We start from the raw sequence: 21541 nt of genomic DNA, 5'->3' as shown, positions 1-21541 counted from the left end.
AGTTATCCTCTGTTGTTCTTTAAAAACATCCTCCGATTTCCCACTCATCTTTGCTATGTTATACTTTTTCCCTTTTGTCTTTATATGGTCCTTAACTTCCCTCGTCCAGCCATAGCCACCCCTGCCTCCCCTTAGGATCTTTCTTCCTTTTTGGAATGAACTGATCCTGCACCTTCTGCAATTTACCCAGAAATCCCTGCCATTATTGTTCCATCACCATCCCTGCTTGGGTATTGCACCATTGAACTTTGGCCAGCTCCTCCCTCATAGCTCCACAGTTCTCCTTATTCAATTGAAATATTGTCACTTCCGATTCCACCCTCTCCCTTTCAAACTGCAGATTAAAGCTTATTGTATTGTGGTCACGACCTCCTAATGGCTCCTTTACTTCGAGGTCCCTGATCAAATCCGGTTCGTTGCACAACACCAGATCCAGAATTGCCTTCTCCCTGGTAGGCTCCAGTACCAGCTGTTCTAAGAATCCATCTCGGAGGCACTCCACAAAGTCTCTTTCTTAGGGTCCAGTACCATCCTGATTCTCCCAGTCTACCTGCATGTTGTAGTAATATCTTTCCAACAGGCCAATTTCAGCTCCTTCAACTTACACACTACATCCAGGCTACTATTTGGGGGCCTGTAGATAACTCCCATTAGGGTCTTTCTGCCGTTAGAATTTCTCAGCTCTATCCTTACTGACTCGGCATCCCCTGATTCTAGGTCCCCCCACGCAAGGGACTGAATATCATTCCTTACCAACAGGGCCACCCCACCCCCTCTGCCAGTCAGTCTGTCCTTACGATAGCACGTATAGCCTTGAATATTCATTTCCCAGGTCCTGTCCACTTGAAGCCACGTCTCCGTTATCCCCACAACATCGTAACTGCCAATTTCCAAGTGAGCCTCAAGCTCATCCACCTTATTTCTAATGCTTCGTGAACTTCCTTCTTAAACTTCCAGTTTGTCCCCTCCCCCCAGCTATTTAGTTTAAAACGCAGCTGTGTTGCAGTGGCAAACCTATCTGCCAGAATGTTGGTCCCCCACCTATTAAGGTGCAACCCATCCCTCTTGTATAATTTATCCTTACCGCTAAACATATCCCAGTGATCCAAGAATTTAAATCCTTGCTTCCTGCACCAGTTCCCCAGCCACACATTCAAGTCCATTATCTTCCTGTTCCTGTCCTCTCCAGCCCGAGGAACTGGAAGCAAACTGGAGATAACCACCCTGGATGTCCTGCTTTTCAGCTTTCTTCCGAGTTCTCCGAAGTTCCGCTGTAGAATGTCCCTCCTCTTCTTCCCGACGTCATTTGTGCTGACATGCATCACCACGTCTGGCTCTTCGCCTTCGCCTTTGAGGATTTCCTGCACTCTTTCTGCGATGTCCTTAATCCTGGCACCAGGAAGGCAACACACCATCCTCAAATCCCACCTGTTGCCGCAGAAACCCTTTTCAGTTCCTCTCACTATGGAGTCCCCTATTACCATGGCTCTGTGTGCTGTCTGACTCCTCGGCTCTGCCTCCATGGCAATTTCTGATTGGCAGACCTGACCACCTCTCGGACTGGCAGTGACGCCCTGCACTTGGCCCCATATCCTTCTAAACCTTTCCTATCCATGTATTTGTCCAAATGCCTTTTAAGTGTTGTCAATGTACCTGCCTCAACCACTTCTGTCGGCAGCTCATTCCATATGTGTACCACCCTCTGTGTAAAAAAGTTTGCCCATCAGGTTCCCTTTTATTTTTTCCCCTCTAACCTTAAACTGATTTCCTCTAGTCCATGATTCCCCAACCCTGCGAAAAAGACTGAGTGCATTCACCCAATCCATGCCTCTCATGATCTTATACACTTCAATAAGATCCCCCCCCTCGGTCTCCTACGCTGTAAAGGAAAAAGACCTCGCTTGTCCAACCGCTCCCTATAACTCAGATTGTTGAGTCCTGACAACACACTTGTAAATTTCTTCTGTACTGTTTTCAGTTAAATGACATCCTTCCTGTAGCAAGGTGACCAAAAGTGAACACAATACTCCAAGTGCTGCCTCACCAATGTCCTGTATAACTGCAACATAACTTCTCAACTTTGATACTCAGTGCCCTGACTGATGCAGGCCAGTGTGCCAAAAGCCTTCTTCAATGCCCCATCTACCTGTAACTCCACTTTCAGAGAGCCATGCACCTGAACGCCAAGATCCCAGTGTTCCATACGCTCCTTAAGGCCCTACCATTCACCATGAAACTTCTACCTTAATTGACTTTGCAAAATGCAAGACCTCACACTTATCTATATTAAACTCCATTTGCCATTTCTGGGCCCACATCCCCAGATGATCAAGGTCCTGCTGCAATTTCTGATAACCTTCCTCAATGTCCACGATACCGCCTATTTTAGTGCCATCTGCAAACTTACTAATCATGCTTTGTTCTTTCTTATCCAAATAAATTATATAAATAACAAACAGTAATGGGCCCAGCATCGACCGCTGAGGTATTCCACTCACAGGCATCCAGTCCGACAATTCCACTATTATTCTCTGTCTCCTACCATCTCATCAATTGTGTGTCCAGTTTGCCAGCTTGACCTGGATTCCATGCGATCTAACCTTCTGGTGCAGCTACCACATGGAACTTAAAGGCCTTATTGATACCTATATAGACTACATTTACTGCCCTGCCCTCATCAAATGTTCTGCTCACTTCACCAAAAAACTCGTAACAAATTTGTAAGGCATGATCTCTCATGTCTCCTAAATACAGAAGCATGTAAAGATTACTTTTGTTTTGGACTGTAGACTAAAATAGGAAGAGATACTATTTTAAACCAAAGAAACTGTTGAAGATGTTTTGAAAATGAGTAACTGGAACAATTGTGAGTTGTATCTACAAACAGTGAGGGACAATTCTGGATAGAATAGCACCACATATGTGTATTCTGGATAGTTTTGCCCAAAGACAGTCTTTTTATTGGTTTTTCAATCAGGACCAACTATTGTGGACACAGGAGAGTTCAGCATAATATAACCACTTGAATGATTCCTAGCCAGGTGACCACAACGAGGGTGAATGCTCAATAAACAAAGAGAATGCGTCTAAATCAGGCTCTCCCTTCTGTGCAGGAAGTAACAGAGAGTCTCCAGGCAGCTGTTCTCCCCACTATTTACACTAAATCTATTCCATCTGCAAATCAACTAATGAAAAGAAAAGCGAATAAACACCTTCAGAGTATCTCGAAGGGAAAATGCTGAACCAGTGAATGAAAAACTGAGAATCGCTATAACTATAACCTTCCAGACTGAAAATCACTGTAACCAGAACCTTCCAGACTGAGAATTGATGTAACCATAACCTTCCAGACTGAGAATCGATGTAACCATAACCTTCCAGACTGAGAATCTATGTAACCGTAACCTTCCAGAATGAGAATTGATGTAACCATAGCCTTCCAGACTGAGAATCGATGTAACCATAACCTTCCAGACAGAGAATTGATGTAACCGTAACCTTCCAGACTGAGAATTGATGTAACCGTAACCTTCCAGAATGAGAATTGATGTAACCATGACCTTCCAGATGAGGATCGCTGTAACCGTAACCTTCCAGACTGAGAATTGATGTAACCATAACCTTCCAGACTGAGAATTGATGTAACCATAACCTTCCAGACTGAGAATTGATGTAACCATAACCTTCCAGACTGAGAATTGATGTAACCATAACCTTCCAGACTGAGAATTGATGTAACCATAACCTTCCAGACTGAGAATTGATGTAACCATAACCTTCCAGACTGAGAATTGATGTAACCATAACCTTCCAGACTGAGAATTGATGTAACCATAACCTTCCAGACTGAGAATCAATGTAACCATAACCTTCCAGAATGAGAATTGATGTAACCATAGCCTTCCAGACTGAGAATTGATGTAACCATAACCTTTCAGATGAGAATCGACGTAGCCATAACCTTCCAGACTGAGAATTGATGTAACCATAACCTTTCAGATGAGAATCGACGTAGCCATAACCTTCCAGACTGAGAATTGATGTAACCATAACCTTTCAGATGAGAATTCATGTAACCATAGCCTTCCAGACTGAGAATTGATGTAACCATAACCTTCCAGACTGAGAATTGATGTAACCATAACCTTCCAGACTGAGAATCAATGTAACCATAACCTTCCAGAATGAGAATTGATGTAACCATAGCCTTCCAGACTATCGATGTAACCATAACCTTCCAGACTGAGAATTGATGTAACCATAACCTTTCAGATGAGAATCGACGTAGCCATAACCTTCCAGACTGAGAATTGATGTAACCATAACCTTTCAGACTCAGAATCAATGTAACCATGACACTGACTGAGAATCGATGTAACCATAACCTTCCAGACTGAGGATCAATGTAACCATAACCTTCCAGACTCAGAATCGATGTACCCATAACCTTTCAGAATGAGAATTGATGTAACGATAATCTTCAGTCATCATTAAAGGATTGATGTGGAGGTCCCGGTGTTGGACAAAATCAGAAGTCACATGACACCAGGGTATAGTCCAACAGGCTTATTTGAAATCACAACCTTTCGGAGTGTAGCCCTTTCATCAGGTGAAGTGACATTTAGCAAATCATTGGTTTAATCAAATTTTCACTTTGTCATGACTCTGTGATGAGTGGGGCTTGATTTTCAGATTGTCTACCTCAGGCAGTCAGGGCTGTCTTTGTGTGTGTGAGAGAGAGAGAGAAATTGTCTGCATGACTGTGAGTGTGTCTGAGAGACAGTCTGCAAATGTGAGAGTTTGTATGTGTGAGAGACAGAGCAAGAGAAAGTATGTGAGAGTGTGTAAAAGTGTGTGGGATGTTCTGAGATATGTCTGAAGTTCATGTACACAAGGCTTAGTTACCATTGGCTGTCAGAAGGCCTCAATACCCAGCTTGAGTCAATGTTGAGGAGTAAGAGAAGGCTTTTTTACTCCAGATCATGCTGTGACTTCACCATGTATATTTGTTTTCAGAGAAAGCCCAGAAAGGACATTCGAGTTATTTATCGAGGCCTCATGTCCAAAATCATCAGATGTTGGTAAGTGAGAAAAATTGTTCAATATAAATCCTGAAAAGTTGTTCTATCTTAAATGTATCTACAAATGTTCTCTTGAGATGGATATAGACAAACGCACTTGGTCCTGTCCACTCAAACTCCCAAATTTGCCTCAACTGCTCATCTTACTTTCTGAATTCCTTTTACCTGCCTCTGACCAAATCCTTTAATACCCTTAGCTTACACAAGTATTTTTAAATAGTTGAATAACTTATTATTAACACTTCTACAGTCTTTAGTGAAGAGAGTTGCACATTTCCCTTTCATTTTGTGTGTTGAAGGGGTGCTTCCAGACTGACCATTGCTCTAGATTCCATCCCTTTTCTCCCCCACCAGTACCAGGGGAATAGTTTCTCTATATCTATGGTATTGAACCTGTAATTACTTTTAAGCACCTCAACTAGATTGTCCCTCAAACTTCTAAACATGTAGGAACAGGAGCCAGATCTATGCAACCTTGTCATTATCTGTCTAAGCATGTTGGGCCTAACAAGACACACCTTAAAATCATGACAGAGTGACTGAGCTAGAGTGTTGATGTGGTTGAGCAATTACCAAATGCTGCAGGAAACAAGTTTGCACAGTCTCAGCAATCTCTAAACACACTTGTTCCTCTCATACTCACATAAGGGGATTTTGCTTAAGTTTAGTTCTTTTTCGGCACTTAATAATGTCTAATAATGCAAAACTCGTGGCATAGCTGACAAAAAGGCAGCTCACTGGCAGCATATATTTAACCATATTCTCCTTTCAACATATTCTCTAAGTGCTGCCTATCCTCAGTGATCTTTTCCTTTCACAGAGTCATACACCATAGAAACAGGCCCTTCAGGCCAGCCTGTCTATGCCAACCAGTAAACACCAAATTACACTAATCCCATTTCCCTCCACATGGTCCATAGCCTATAATGCCCTGGCATTTTAAGTGCTCATCCAGATTCTTCCTAAATATTGCAAGACTATCTGCCCCCAACACCCTCTCAAGCTGCATGTTCCATATTTCTACCAGCCTCTTGGGGGAAAAACTTTTCCCCAGATCTTCTCACTTTAAACTTCTGCCCTTTGGTCCTAGACCCATCTACTATGACTAAGAGATTTTCATGATCTACTCTGTCTATGCCTCTCATGATTTTGAAAACCTCAATCAGCCTCCTCTGCTGCAGGGAAAACAAACCCAGCCTATCCAGTCTCTCCTTATAGCTGAGAGTTTCTATCCCAGGCAACATCCTGGTGAATCTCCTTTGCATCTTCTCCAGTGCAATCGTGGCCTAACCAATATTTTATGAAGTTGTAACAAGACTTCCTTGTTCTGATATTCCACATCCTGGCTAATGAAGGTGGACATCCCTATGCCTTCTTCACCATCTTACCTACCTGTAGTGACATCTTCAAGGATCTATGGACTTGCTCACCAACATCCTTTGTTCCTCAGTACAGTACTCCCTAAGGACCTACGATTCATTGTGTAAATCTTTCCATTATTAGATCTCCCAAACTGCATCATCTCACACTTATTGAGATTAAATTCCATCTGCCATTCCTCTGCCCAATTTACCAGCTGATCAATATCAGACTGTAGCCTGAGACCACCCTCTTCACTGTCAACAACACCAACAGTTTTCGTGTCATCTGCAAACTTACTAGTTATACCTTGTACATTTACATCCAAGTCATTTATATACATGACAAATAGCAGGGATCCCAGTATCGATTGCTGTGGTTCACTACTGGTCACATGCTTCCAATTACATTTGTTAAAGTTCACAACCCAAAGTCCTGTCCTGTCCCCACCAGACATCAAAACTTTAAGAAACATAAAACTAGTCCTGTGGAATTCTCCTGTATGTATTGTAACCCAATTCTCTGACTCTGAACTAGAGTTTCCTGACTCACTGCAACCATGCAGTTGAAAGGAGACATCAGCCCATGTTCAAATGCAGCAAGATCTGAAGAATATCCAGGTTTGAGCTGACAACAGGCAAGTTTCATTGGCACCTTACAAATACCAGGCAATGATCAACTCCAACAAAAGACATTACAACCATTGCCCTTTAACATCCAATGGTATAACCATCACTGAACCCCTCTACCAACATCGTAGGGGTTACCATTGACCCAAAACTGAACTGGAACGGCTTTATAAATACAGTGGCTACAAGAACAAGTCCAGATGTTAGGGTTGCTGCAATGAGTAACTTCCCTCCTGTCTCCCCAAAGCCTGTCCACCACCAACAAGACACAAGTCAGGAATGTGATGGAATACTCCTCACTTGGCTGGATTAGTGCAGCTCCAATGTCACTGAAGAGGTTTGACACCATCAAGACAAAGCAACCCATTTGAATGGCATTATGCACATCCTGCAGAAGCCCTCTCTGAAAAGGTGGTCCACTCTCTTTGAGACACTCCCGAAAGCCTCCTTCTTGGTCATCTATTTTAAATTTCCAAGCGCAGCCTGATGTCAAATTTTTGTTTGGTATCGCTACTGTGAAGTACCTTGGGTGGTTTTGAAATGTTAAAGGTGCTACAACTGTTATTATATATGCTTGTGACTTTTACACACCATGAAGATCTCAGTTTCAATTTCTCCTCTCGGATCAGTTAAGCTGAGTTCAGCCAGGGTGAGACCAGAGGGCTAGATGATTAACCTTATTTAAAGTGACATAGAAGCCCTGAGTATTGTGATTGGTCTGAGTACATGTATAGACAGAACCTGCTTAGCAATAATGCCTCCCGTGGTCAAATAGCCAGCCATCGCATGTTCAGAAATGTGGAATGGCCACCTGAATAGTTGTATATAAGACTGTCACTGGTCAAGCCCAGAGCCCTGGGAGCAGGAAAGGAGAAATCTGAAGGCACTGAAACAGGTGCAGTGGCTCCTGTTGTTGTGGGCTCAGTGTCAGACTGCTTTCGGTCGACTGGACTTTTTAAAAATGTTGTGCTTAAGCCACAAGTTTCCTGCTGAGCTCATCGTTAAGTGAACATGTGAAGGAGACAGAAGTACCCACAAAATATCATCTCCACAACTCAGAAAACACACTTAATGCAGAAAGTATTTGTAGCCAGAGAATTGGTTGTGTGCTGACAGGGGATGAGAAGACAAGGCAAGATGCTTCAAGCAGACATTTTATATTTAAATAAGCCTGAATCGCGTTCCAGTTAATGAGCTGCCCCATCTTGTATTAAACCACATCCTGTCTGCTAGGAAGCAGGCCCAGCTCTCTGCTGGTGCAGTTCAGGGATTTCTCACAAATGCTCCACTACTGCATGTGGTTTTCTCTCTTTCTTCCCTCCTCTCCTGAAAATGCTGACTCTTGCTGCACACAGATGTGCCTAGACCAATCCCTGATCACAGTTGCAGAAAGAGCAAACAGCATACTATCCACAATCACATTGGAATATTTACTAGGTATGGCAGCCTTTACATCTTTGTGTGCTTTCATGCTTAATTCTCTGAAGTTTGCAGATGAAAGAGACCAATGATAGTTTGAACAGGCTGATTGTGAGCAGTAGAATAATTAAAAAGGGAAATATAGAAAATAGGTACAGTAGGCCTTTTGGCCCTTCGAGCCTGTACCGCCATTCAATGTGATCATGGCTGGTCACAAAATCTCAGAATCCCACTCTTGCCCTCTCCCTATCCCCCTTGATCCTTTCTTGAATATTAGTAATTAGTAATGAACTGGCCCCAACAGCTTCCTGTGGGAAAGCAGTCTGACACTGAGCCCACAACAACAACTCTCTGGGTGAAGAAATTCTTCCTCATCTCAGTCCTGAAAAGTTTACCCTTTATTCTTAGACTGTGGCCCCTAGGATTTTCCCAACCTCAGGAACGTTCTTCCCACATCTAGCCTGTCCAGTCCCCTCGGGATTTTATGTTTCTGTGAGACTCCCCCATCATTATTCTAAATTCCAGTGAGTACAAGCCCAGTCGATCCAGCCTTTCCTCATATGTCAGTCCTGCCATCCCGGGAATCAGTCTGGTGAACCTTTGCTGGACTCCCTCAATAGTGAGAATGTCCTTCTTCAGACTGGGAGACCAAAACTGCACACAATACTCAATGTGTAGCCTCACCTAGGCCCTGTATAACAGATTCCTGAAGAAGGGCTTATGCCCGAAACGTCGATTCTCCTGTTCCTTGGATGCTGCCTGACCTGCTGCGCTTTTCCAGCAACACATTTTCAGCTCTGTATAACTGCAGCAAGACATCCCTACTCCTATTCTCAAATCCTCTTGATATGAAGGCCAGCATGCCATTAGCGTTCCTCACTGCCTGCTATACCTGCATGTCAACCTGAATAACCTCACATTTATCCACATTATATAAATTGAGGTCTCATATTCATTCATTAATCATGAATCAAAGAGCTGTCATTCTCTGTGGATCAATATCATATCGAGGACAAAATTTAGGTGAACTACCATTGCATTCAAATTATAAATCCAGAAAAATGAAATAGGGTGGAGGGATACAATATTCAGGAGACAGGACAGTTAGAGAGGGAAGCAGGTTAGAGAGATTGCACAATGAAGAGCTGAGGGTGATATAAAGGGGCTGACAATGGGGGAGCTGAGGGTGATATAAAGGGGCTGACAATGGGGGAAGAGTTGAATTGAATTGAATTGAATTTGAATTTATTGTCATGTGTACCGAGGCACAGTGAAAAGTTTTGTCATGTGAGCAATACAGGCAGATCACAGGGTTAAGTAGCATCGATAGTAAATAATAGGTAAACAGCAGCAAAAACAAAACCACAAGTACAGGCAAATGTTAAGGGTTTGTGAGTCCATTCAGTATTCTAACAGCAATAGGGTAGAAACTGTTTAGAAACTGGCTGGTGCGTGTTTTCAGGCTTCTGTATCTTCCCCCAGATGGTAGAGGCTATAGAAAAACATTGCCAGAATCGGATGCATCTTTAAGAATGCTGGCAACCTTCCTTTGACAGCGGGCCTGGTAGGTGGATTCTGTGGATGGGAGGTTGGCCTTTGTGATTGTCTGGGCTGAGTTCACCACTCTCTGTAACCGTCTCCGATCTTGAATGGTACAGTTACCATACCAGGTAGTGATACATCCAGACAGAATACTCTCGATGGTACACCTATAAAAGTTGGCAAGGGTATTCGCCATTATGTCCAATTTCCTCAGCTGCCTGAGGAAGAAGAGACATTGTTGGGCCTTTGTAACCAGTGCATCCACGTGAGGAGTCCAGGAGCTGCTTGACACTCTCCACTCGTTCCACCTCTGTGCTGTTAATGTGTAGGGGGGGGGCATGAGTAACATCCCGCCAAAAGTCAGTAATGAGTTCTTTGGTTTTGCTGGCATTGAGAGCGAGGTTGTTCTCAGTGCAGCATTTTTCCAGATCTTCCACCTCCCTTCTGTAGTCTGTTTCATCATCATCTGAGATTCGACCGACTATGGTGGTGTCATCAGTGAACTTGTAAATGGCATTAGTCTAGTATTTGGCGACACAGTCTTGGGTATACAGTGAGTACAGTAGGGGATGAGTACACACCCCTGGGGGGGCTCCAGTGTTGAGTGTTAGTGAGGATGAAATATTGTCCCAAGCCTCACTGATTGTGGCCTGTGGGTCAGGAAACTGAGGATCCAGTTGCAGAGAGTGGGGCTCAGTCTGAGATCACTAAGTTTAATAATCAGTCTTAAGGGGATAATAGTGTTGAAGGTTGCACTGTAGCCAAAGAGTAAGATTGTTCCTTAGCTGTCCTTGGTGTCAAGATGTTCTAGGGAGAAATGAAGGCCAAGTGACATGGCATCTGACGTGGATCTGATGGTCAGATAGGCAAAGTGAAGTGGATCAAGAGTAGTGGGGAGGCTGGAGTTGATTAATGCCATGATCAGCTTTTCAAAGCACTTCATGACCACCGAAGTTAGGGCCACTGGGCGGTAGTCATTGAGACATGCTGCATGAGCCTTCTGAGGCACAGGGATGATGTTGGCCTCTTGAAACAGGCAGAGACAGAGGCCTGCTGCAGGGAGAGGTTGAAGATGTCTGAGAAGACCTCTGCCAGTTGATCTGCACATGCTCTGAGTGCATGGCCTGGTACTCCATCTGGTCCCATCACTTTCCTTGGATTCACACGAAGGAAAACTGATCTGACCTCTGATGCAGTGGCTGTTGAGATTGGTTGAGCAATATATTGGGCAGCCAGAGTCCAGGGTGAGAATATCAGGTTATCAAGGCAGCTAAAGAAAGCCAGACAACTGACACATGTTGAAGTCCTCTGCTAGTGGGAAAACCCACAACTGGATGAGTTACTGGACTGCATTGTTGAATTCAATTTCACACGTAGAATTTGAATCCTCACCCTGTGGGTTTCCTATCCAGTACTACATCCATATCATTGTAATCTGTGATTCCTAAAGGAACCATTTGGAGACACTCAGCCTCATATTTCACATCAATACTAGTATTTTTGCCATCCACATGTTGTTAGGCAGGTATCAATACTAACAAAGCCAAGCACCCTACCGCCAATCTATATGTACTCTCCAACTATCAAACTCAAGTGAAGAGGGACAGCTTCCAAATAGGCCCTAATGGAGGGATTAGTGAGCATTTTTTATGTTGAGATGTTTCCACAGAAGTTATACTAGACAGCATCATTGCTACTCCAATAAGGATCTGCTAAACTCCATCTTGTAGATCAGTCTCAGAACTGGAATGATATAGGATGGAAGGAGGCCACCTGGTCCATCATGGTTATACTATTCAACTTGCTTTGCTGCCTTGTTCCCTGACAGCATATAGGCCATGCACCAATTCTGAAGACATCGCAGAACTTTTTTGAAGAGATTATATGTCTGTGGGTAATTTCAACCCTTCAAAAGTTGGTGATGAGCTCAGTGGGAACTCTGTAACTTGAGCATAATTCCTGTATTTAGCTAAGCTAAACCCCCTCCCTCCCCCCCCACTCTAGCTCTTCCAAATCAATTCAGTACAGGCTCAACAGACTCTGACTCTGAACTTCCAGTTCACTTTCTTGCAGTAAACCTTCCTGCAAAGTTTGCAGATTAGTACACGACCCAACATGTCATGAGTAACCATGAATACAGGGTACAATTTGAGTGCTGAGACTGATGACTGTTTGTTTGGCTTGCTCTTTCAGACCCTGAAGTGCTTAGGCAGTTTCCTGAAGATTACAATGACCAGGTAAGCGGCATCCTTTCTCTCACTGTGTGCTTTGCAGTTTTAGCATCAAACTAACTCATTAGTGAACTGGTTGATGATAGACCACCAACTGAAGCAGGGTGCAGGTATCTGCTGAACTTTCATACTAATTCTGAGCTCCTGTTTAAAAGGATGTAAGTTACTTTGGAGTATGAACTCTAATAGGTTTTAATAGATTGTTTTGGGCCTAACATCTATTGTTAGAAAAGTATTGGCATCAATTATTAAGGAAGTTATCGCAGAACATTTGGAAAATCATAATCCAGTCAAGCAGAGTCAGTGTGGATTCAAGAAAGGGAAGTCATATTGGACTAACTTATTCATATTTTCAAGGAAATCTCAACCAGAGTGAATAGAGGGTAACTAGTAGATGTGTTGTATTTGGAGGAGTGTATTGGCATGGAGAGAGAATTGGCTCATTGGCAGAAAGCAGCAAGTGGGGATAAGGGACTCTTTTTCAGGCTGGCAACCCGTGACCAGTGGGGTTCCACAGGAATCAGTGCTGCTACTGCAACTAGTTATAATATATTAATGACTTGGAGGAAGAAAGTGAATGTACTGTAGCCAAATTTGCAGACAACGTAAGGACAGGTAGAAAGACAGGATGTGTGAGGGATACAAACAGTTTACAGGAAGATATTTACAGGTTAAATGAGTGGGCAAATGGAGTACAATATGGGAACATGTGAAGTTGTTCATTTTGGAAAAGAGAACCAAAGAACAGAATATTATTTACTGGAGAGAAACTACAAAAAGCTGCAAAACAGAGGGAACTGGGGGTAGTTGTACATGAAACATAGAAAGCTAGTAGGTGCAGCAGGTAATGAGGAAAGATAATGGAATATTGGCCCTTATTTCAAGGAGGTTAGATTTTAAGAGTAGGAGAATCTTACTGCAACTGTACAAGGTGCTAGGGAGACCACATCTGGAGTACTGTGAGCAGTCTTGGTTCTTTTATTTAAGAAAAGATATTATTTTATTGGAGGCAGTTCAGAGAAGGTTCACTCGGATGATCCTGGTTTGGAGGGATTGTCTTATGAGCAAAGGCTGAACAGGTTGGGACTCTACCCACTGGAGTTTAGAAGAATGAGAAATGATCTCATTGAAACTTGTTGAATTCTTAAGAGACTTGACAGGGTACATGCTGAGAGGATGTTTTTCCTCATGGGACAGTCTGGAACCAAAGAGCACAGTCTCAATAAAAGGGGCGCCAGTTAAGACTGAGATGAGGAAGGAGTCCTTCCTTCAGAAGGTTGTGAGTCTTTGCCACATAGAGCTTTGGGAGCAGAGTCCTTGTGGATATTTAAGGCTGAGCTAGATAGATTCTTAATCAGTCACAGAATCAAGGGTTATGCAGAAAGGGCAGGAATGTGAGGAAGATGAGATCAGCTATGGATTCAGCTTTTGAATAGTGGAGCAAGCTCAGGGCTGTACTGCCCATTCCTGTTCCTATTTCTTATGCTCTCATGGGTCATGTTAAGTATTTATTGATTATAATACTGTTTTGTTATCTTGTGTGTGAATTGTTTTATCGTATATGCACACTGCTGAGGGAGTCCTAATACACAACAGCTAATCAGAGTGCCTGGCTGACTGCTGTCTCAGTGCCATCTCCTAATCCTTTACAACATGGTTGCTAAATGGGAATTCTTCACCTTCTTTAGTTTAATCCATTTATCCCTCCACCTTGTTTTCCTCAGTTTACTCATCCACACGTTTATCTTGAAACCAGGCAGTAAAGGCCCAACTTTAACTCTAAGTGGACATGTTTCGAATGAGTTAAAAACTCATCATGAATTGTCAACAGGTTATGTGACAAGTGAAGACATCACAGTTATAGGGTCAAAGATTTGTACAGCATGGAAACAGATCCATCAGTCCAATTTGTCCACGCCAACCAGATATCCTAAATTAATCGAGTCCTATTTGCCAGCATTTGGCCCATATCCTTCTAAACCCTTCCTATTTGTGTACCCATCCAGATGCCTTTCAGATGTTGTAATTTAAGTATTTCCACTACTTCCTCTGGAGCATCATTCCAGGCACATACCACTCTCCACATGAAAAGGTTACCCCACAGGTCCTTTTTAAAATTTTCCCCTCTCACCTTAAACCTACATTCTCTACTTTTGGGTTCCCCCACCTTAGGAAAAAGACTTTGCCTATTTACCCTATCCATGGGTCCTCATGATTTTATAAACCTCTATAAAGTCATCCCTCAGCCTCCAATGCTCCAGGAAAAAAATCCCCAGCCTATTCAGCTCTTCCCTATAGCTGAAACACTCCAATCCCAGCAACATCCTTGTAAATCTTTTCTGCACTCTTTCAAGTTTAACAACATTGTTCCTATAGATGGACGACCAGAGTTGTATGCAATATTCTAAAAGTGGCCTCACCAATGTCCAGTACAGCCGCAACTTAACATCCCAACTCCTATACTCAATCTTCTGACCACTAAAGGCAAGCATACCAAATGCCTTCTTCACCACCCTGTCTATTTTCAATTCCACTTTGTAGGGACTATGAATCTGCACCCCTAGGTCTGTTTGTTCAGCAACACCCCCTCCCCGCCCCCCCAGGGTCCTACCATTAACTGTATAAGTTCTGCCCTGGTTTGCCTTACCAAAATGCAGCACCTCACATTTATCTAAATTAAACTCCTTGACCCATTGGTCCATTGGCCCAAGTGATCAATGCCCCATTGTACACATATTGTCAAATCCTACAATATGCATGCAGCCTTCAAAACCAGTGGTCAGTAAGCTAGAGTGGGGCCCAGGAATCAAATCCAGGGATATTTGACTCAGTGTCACAATGACCTGAGCTATCAGAGGCCCAGACACATACACACACTAACCTGATATGTTACCGACAGCAGTTCTTAAACATGAATCTATGCCTGCTTTTCTCTCACAGGAATCTCTGCAGAGCCTGCCCAAATTCTGCTTTCCTTTCGATGTGGAAAGGTAAGACTGAACCCTGGGGCTAAATGTCATGTCCCTAAACCTCCTTAGTCTGAGGTCAGTTTCAGTTCCTCATTGAAATCAAGTTGAACGTTAGGCCTCAGTAGTTCCTGTTGGGTGCAATACCACAAGTCACAGTGACAGGTTAAAGCAGTGTTTAAGTTTTTCTTAAATATTCCTTTTTTCACTAAATTAACTCCAAAAGAATTTTAGAGATTATTATTCAACCAGAAGATGTCGAACCCAAGGGTCAACAATTAATATTATCATGAGGAGAATGAGTGTGAGAGGGAGATTAGATTAGATTAGATTACTTACAGTGTGGAAACAGGCCCTTCGGCCCAACAAGTCCACACCGACCCGCCGAAGCGCAACACACCCATACCCCTACATTTACCCCTTTAACCTAACACTACGGGCAATTTAGCATGGCCAATTCACCTGACCCGCACATTTTTTGGATTGTGGGAGGAAACCGGAGCACCCAGAGGAAACCCACGCAGACACGGGGAGAACGTGCAAACTCCACACAGTCAGTCGCCTGAGTCGGGAATTGAACCCGGGTCTCTGGCGCTGTGAGGCAGCAGTGCTAACCACTGTGCCACCGTGCCGCCCATTAAGGAAAGAAGGAAACAGCTCTTTATTATTGGAATCCTTTACTACATGGAGTGGCTGAGACTTGGGGCCATTACTGAATTTACTGGAGAGTTCATGCCAAGGAAGATGCAGAGCTTTAGGAAGAGGACCAGAATGTGGGCATAATGTCAAATGACTGTAGCAAAGATCCTCCATGGACAGGATGAACTGAATAATCATTTCCAATGCTGGAAACTGCTCTGGTAACATCAAACTCATAAAAGGGCAATCTGAGAAAAGACAAGCACAATTGGGCTGGTGGCGGGGGAACTGGGAAGCCAATAGTGTTACAGAGTTTGTGTGCTTCAGGTGTTTAGATACACAAGCTTTATTCTGCACCTACCTTAGACAAACTGAGAATGTTTGGAATTCTGTACCACTAGGGCTGTGGAAGCTCAGTCTTTGAGGTAGAGTTTGATAGATTTCTGATTACAATAGTGTAAAGAATTATGGTGATAGTGTGGGTAAAAATCATTGAAGTGTTTGATCAATCATAATCATATTAAATGATTAGGAATAAAAGAATGACTAGGGTAGGAATAGGTCCAGTCAAGGATAGTAGTGGGAAGTTGCGTGTTGAGGCGGAAGAGATTGGGGAGACACTGAATGAATACTTTTCGTCAGTATTCAATCAGGAACAGGACATTATTGTCAATGTGAATACTGAGTCACAATTAAGTAGAATGGATGGCTTTGAGGTATGTAGAGAAGAGGTGTTGGAAATCCTGGAAAAGGTGAAAATAGATAAGTCCCCTGGGCCTGATGGCATTTATCCTAGGATTCTCTGACAAGCAAGGGAGGAGATTGCAGAGCCATTGGCCTTGATTTTTATGTCCTCTTTGTCTACAGGAGTAGTCCCAGAAGACTGGAGGATAGCAAATGTGGTCCCCTTGTTCAAAAAGCGGAGTAGGGATAACCCTAGTAACTATAGGCCGGTGAGTCTCACTTCTGTTGTGGGCAAAGTCTTAGAGAGAATTGTAAGGGATAGGATTTATGCACATCTGGATAGGAATAATGTGATCAAGGATAGTCAGCATGGTTTTGTGAAGGGCAAGTCGTGCCTCACAAACCTTATTGAATTCTTTGAAAAGGTGACGAAGGAGGTTGATGAGGGGAAAGCGGTAGAGGTGGTATATATGGATTTTAGTAAGGCGTTTGATAAGGTTCCCCATGGTAGGCTACTGCAGAAAATACGGAGATATGGCATTGAGGGTGAGTTGGAGGTTTGGATTAGGAATTGGCTGGATGGAAGAAGACAGAGGGTAGTAGTTGATGGCAAAGTTTCTTCATGGAGTGCCGTCACTAGCGGTGTTCCGCAAGGATCTGTTTTGGGACCATTGCTGTTTGTCATTTTTATAAATGACCTGGAAGAGGGGTTAGAAGGTTGGGTAAGCAAGTTTGCGGATGATACGAAAGTCAGAGGAGTTGTTGACAGTGAGGAAGGATGTGGCAGGTTACAGCAAGATATAGAGAAGCTGCAGAGCTGGGCAGAAAGGTGGCAAATGGAATACAATGTAGCTAAGTGTGAGGTGATTCACTTTGGGAAGAATAACAAAAAGATGGGGTACTGGGCTAATGGTCGGATACTTGGTAGTGTGGATGAGCAGAGGGATCTTGGTGTCCATGTACACAGATCTCTGAAAGTTGCCACCCAGGTAAATAGTGCGGTGAGGAAGGCATATGGCGTACTGGCTTTTATAGGTAGAGGAATTAAGATGATTAGGGGTTTAGATAGGATCGACAGTGTGAATCTTTTTCCACGTATGGAGTCAGCTATTACGAGGGGGCATAGCTTTAAATTAAGGGGTGGTAGGTATAGGACAGATGTTAGGGGTAGGTTCTTTACTCAGCGAGTCGTGAGTTCGTGGAATGCCCTGCCAGTAGCAGTGGTGGACTCTCCCTCATTATGGGCATTTAAGCGGGCATTGGATAGGCATATGGAGGATAGTGGGCTAGTGTAGGTTAGGTGGGCTTGGATTGGCGCAACATCGAGGGCTGAAGGGCCTGTACTGCGCTGTATTCTTCTACGTTCTATGTTCTATGTTCTAAATGACAGAACAGGTTCAATGGGCTGAATGGCCCACTTCTGGTCCTATGTTCCAACGTTTGATAGAGCACTTGAAAAACTGGTTGTTTCCACAGCACTGCCAGCAATCTCTGTGTAATATGTTATGAAACGACATACCAACAAGATAACAAGATAGTCTGAGTTTTTCTGCATGTTCTGCTAATTCAACATCAAGTGTGCAAAAGACCGGGAATTAGTGGGGTTGCATTTTTTAAAAACATACTGTAATTGCTAAACGGAGAAAGTGAGGTCTGCAGATGCTGGAGATCAGAGATGGAAATATGTTGCTGGAAAAGCGCAGCAGGTCAGGCAGCATCTAGGGAACTGTAGAATCGACGTTTCGGGCATTCCTGAAGAAGGGCTAATGCCCGAAACGTCGATTCTACTGTTCCCTAGATGCTGCCTGACCTGCTGCGCTTTTCCAGCAACACATTTCCATCTGTAATTGCTAAACATCAGTTTGTGATAGTGTATTAGTGAGATAACTTGTTTACTGCAAAGGGCACTCATACTGGGACCAAGATTACAGTTTGACTCTGGATTGTGTATGTCTTAAAGTTAATTCTTTTTCCCCATCCCTGGGTTAAAAACAATGCTGTTTCTATGACTAAGACTAAGGTACTATTTTCGTGAGGGCTGATTAAATTTTATTGTCTTTTTGTCTTGCTTCCGTCCTGTTATAAAGTTGACCCTGACATTGAGTGATGTTCATAGGTTGGAGAATATTGTCGTTATTATCCTTTGAGCCACATTCACCCAGTGCTGATTCACCCCTTTGGGGTCATTCGTTTTGGGTAAACTCTTTATTCATATCCAAACCAGGACCCAAAGCACACTCTTGACAGACACTGACTGTGAACACTGGAAGGATATTTAACGATGGGGCATTATAGCCCAGGCATCCTATCTTTGTCCAAAGCACACACAGACTAATTTTGCTGTAGCAGTCATCAGGCGTGTCCATATAACTCCCAATGGCGAGTGTCCTGATCTGCCAGCTAACTGGCCAAATGTGTTGACAATTGAGTGGATCTTTAGTGTGTATGTAATGGTAGTTTGCAATGAGAGCATAAAGTAATATTTGCATAGACTGCATGAAGTCCTCTGCTGAGTTGATTACTGGGTTACAAATCTGAATCTGGATGGTCATATGTGAACTGACTGTATGAGCTAGGTAAAAACAATGACTGCAGATGCTGGAAACCAGATTCTGGATCAGTGGCGCTGGAAGAGCACAGCAGTTCAGGCAGCATCCGAGGAGCAGCAAAATCGACGTTTCGGGCAAAAGCCCTTCATCAGGAATTATTCCTGATGAAGGGCTTTTGCCCGAAACGTCGATTTTGCCTGTCCTCGGATGCTGCCTGAATTGCTGTGCTCTTCCAGCACCACTGACTGTATGAGCTGTCAATCATGTTTGTGTTTGGCAGGGTGTGGGAGAGCTCAGTGGTCCAGCAGTTCACCTTCGTGCTGACAGATCTAAATGGAAACCAACGGTTTGGCTTCTGCCGGCTGACTGGAGGATCGAAGACCTGCGTCTGCATCCTCAGGTAGGACCCTCAAAAAAGCACAGTGACAAACAACCAGCTAATCTGTTTCAGTGCTGCTGTAGTGTTACAGTGACATCAACGATTGAGATGGTTGAAAGATGGAACAAGACAGTAACTTAATGGAAGCACAGGACAGTTCTTGGACAAACTGCCTGTCTGAGCATCGATGGGTTTACACAGTTACTTATTTGGCAATCATGTTGATATGTGCATTTTCTTTATCCAATGACTACAAACTATTACAGTACTTTACATTTCTTTGTGAAACTGGATGAATCTCCAGTTGATGCCTTTTACAATGACCACATCCTTTGTATGGCTAATTAATCCTCTGTGATCGTGTTTCTTAGTGTTTGAAAACAAATTTCCACCCTGTCTGTTTACAGGTTTCAGTTTTAAGTTAAATCTGTCTCAATCTGTTAGCTATGTGTCACCCCTTCTATACGGCAGGCTAGCAATGTTTGCATTGTTATCTCCCTGCGGTGTCATTGTTTTTTCCAGGAATATGAGCACGACGAGGAAACACCCCTCTCAGTCCCTTCAAATAGGGAATCTCTGCCACATTGATATCGAGATGTGAGATTCCAGTTTCACAATTCTGACAAAGCATCACTGGATTTGAAACATTAACTCTGTTTTGCTCTCAGCAGATGTGGCCAGGCCTGCTGAGTTTTTCCAGGACTTTCTGTTCTTGTCCCAGTTTCACATCCTGTCCAAAATAAAGACCTCAGCAATAATTTATTGGTGCCAGGAGAGCTGGTTTAAACCACAAATCATCTCACATGCACTGATATTGTGTCAGAATGTACCCATCACATCCCTGGGGAGAGAGGAGTGGGAGAGACTTGTCCCTGAGGGAGAGAGGGGTGTGAGAGACACATCCCTGGGGAGAGAGGGGTGTGAGAGACTTGTCCTGAGGGAGAGAGGGGTGTGAGAGACACATCCCTGGGGAGAGAGGGATGTGAGAGACTTGTCCCTGAGGAAGAGAGGAGTGTGAGAGTCTTGTCCCTGAGGGAGAGAGGAGTGTGAGAGACACATCCCTGGGGAGAGAGGAGTGTGGGAGACACATCCCTGGGGAGAGAGGACTGTGAGAGACTTGTCCCTGAGGGAGAGAGGGGTGTGAGAGACTTGTCCCTGGGGAGAGAGGGGTGTGAGAGACTTGTCCCTGGGGGAGAGGGGGGGGTAAGAACTTGTCCCTGAGGGAGAGAGGGGTGTGAGAGACACATCCCTGGGGAGAGAGGACTGTGAGAGACTTGTCTCTGGGGGAGAGAGGAGTGTGAGAGACTCGTCCCTGGGGAGAGAGGAGTGTGAGAGACTCATACCTGGGGAGAGAGGAGTGTGAGAGACTAGTCCCTGGGGAGAGGGGAGTGTGAGAGACTCATACCTGGGGAGAGGGGAGTGTGAGAGACTTGTCCCAGGGGAGAGAGGGGTGTGAGAGACTCATACCCTGGGGAGAGAGGGGTGTGAGAGACTTGTCCCAGGGGAGAGAGGGGTGTGAGAGACTCATACCCTGGGGAGAGAGGGGTGTGAGAGACTTGTCCCTGAGGAAGAGAGGGGTGTGAGAGACACATCCCTGGGGAGAGAGGAGCATCCCTGGGGGAGAGAGGAGTGTGTGAGAGATGTCCCTGGGGAGAGAGGGGTGTGAGAGACTCATCCCCTAGGGAGAGAGGGGTGTGAGAGACACATCTCTGGGGAGAGAGATGTGTGAGAGACTCACCCCTGGGGAGAGAGGAGTGTTAGAGACTTGTCCCTGGGCAGAGAGGAGTGAGAGAGACTCACCCCTGGGGAGAGAGGGTGTGAGAGACTTGTCTCTGGGAGAGAGGAGTGTGAGAGTCACATCCCTGGGGCGGAAGAGTGTGAGAGACTCATCCCCTGGGGAGAGAGGACTGCGAGAGACCTGTCCCTGGGGAGAGAGGGGTGTGAGAGACCCACCCCTGGGGGGAGAGGAGTGTGAGAGACTTGTCCCTGGGGAGAGAGGGATGTGAGAAATTCATCGCCTGAGGTGAGAGGAGTGTAAAAGACTCATTCCCGGGGTAGAGAGG

General features: G+C 44.2%; 1 protein-coding gene across 1 annotated transcript in view; it reads left to right on the top strand.

Annotated features, from left to right (window-relative positions):
* Positions 1–21541, top strand: part of LOC122552390 — a 71125-nt gene that overhangs the window by 12489 nt on the left and 37095 nt on the right. The window contains exons 2-5 of the mRNA XM_043695140.1: positions 5017–5081; positions 12224–12267; positions 15202–15251; positions 19380–19499. Coding sequence (XP_043551075.1) covers positions 5017–5081; positions 12224–12267; positions 15202–15251; positions 19380–19499 — 279 coding nt within the window. The remainder of the gene's footprint in view (positions 1–5016; positions 5082–12223; positions 12268–15201; positions 15252–19379; positions 19500–21541) is intronic.

Source organism: Chiloscyllium plagiosum, chromosome 8 (assembly GCF_004010195.1).
Source record: "Chiloscyllium plagiosum isolate BGI_BamShark_2017 chromosome 8, ASM401019v2, whole genome shotgun sequence".
NCBI classification, from domain to species: Eukaryota; Metazoa; Chordata; class Chondrichthyes; order Orectolobiformes; family Hemiscylliidae; genus Chiloscyllium; species Chiloscyllium plagiosum.
This window is presented reverse-complemented; position numbering and strand designations above follow the sequence as displayed.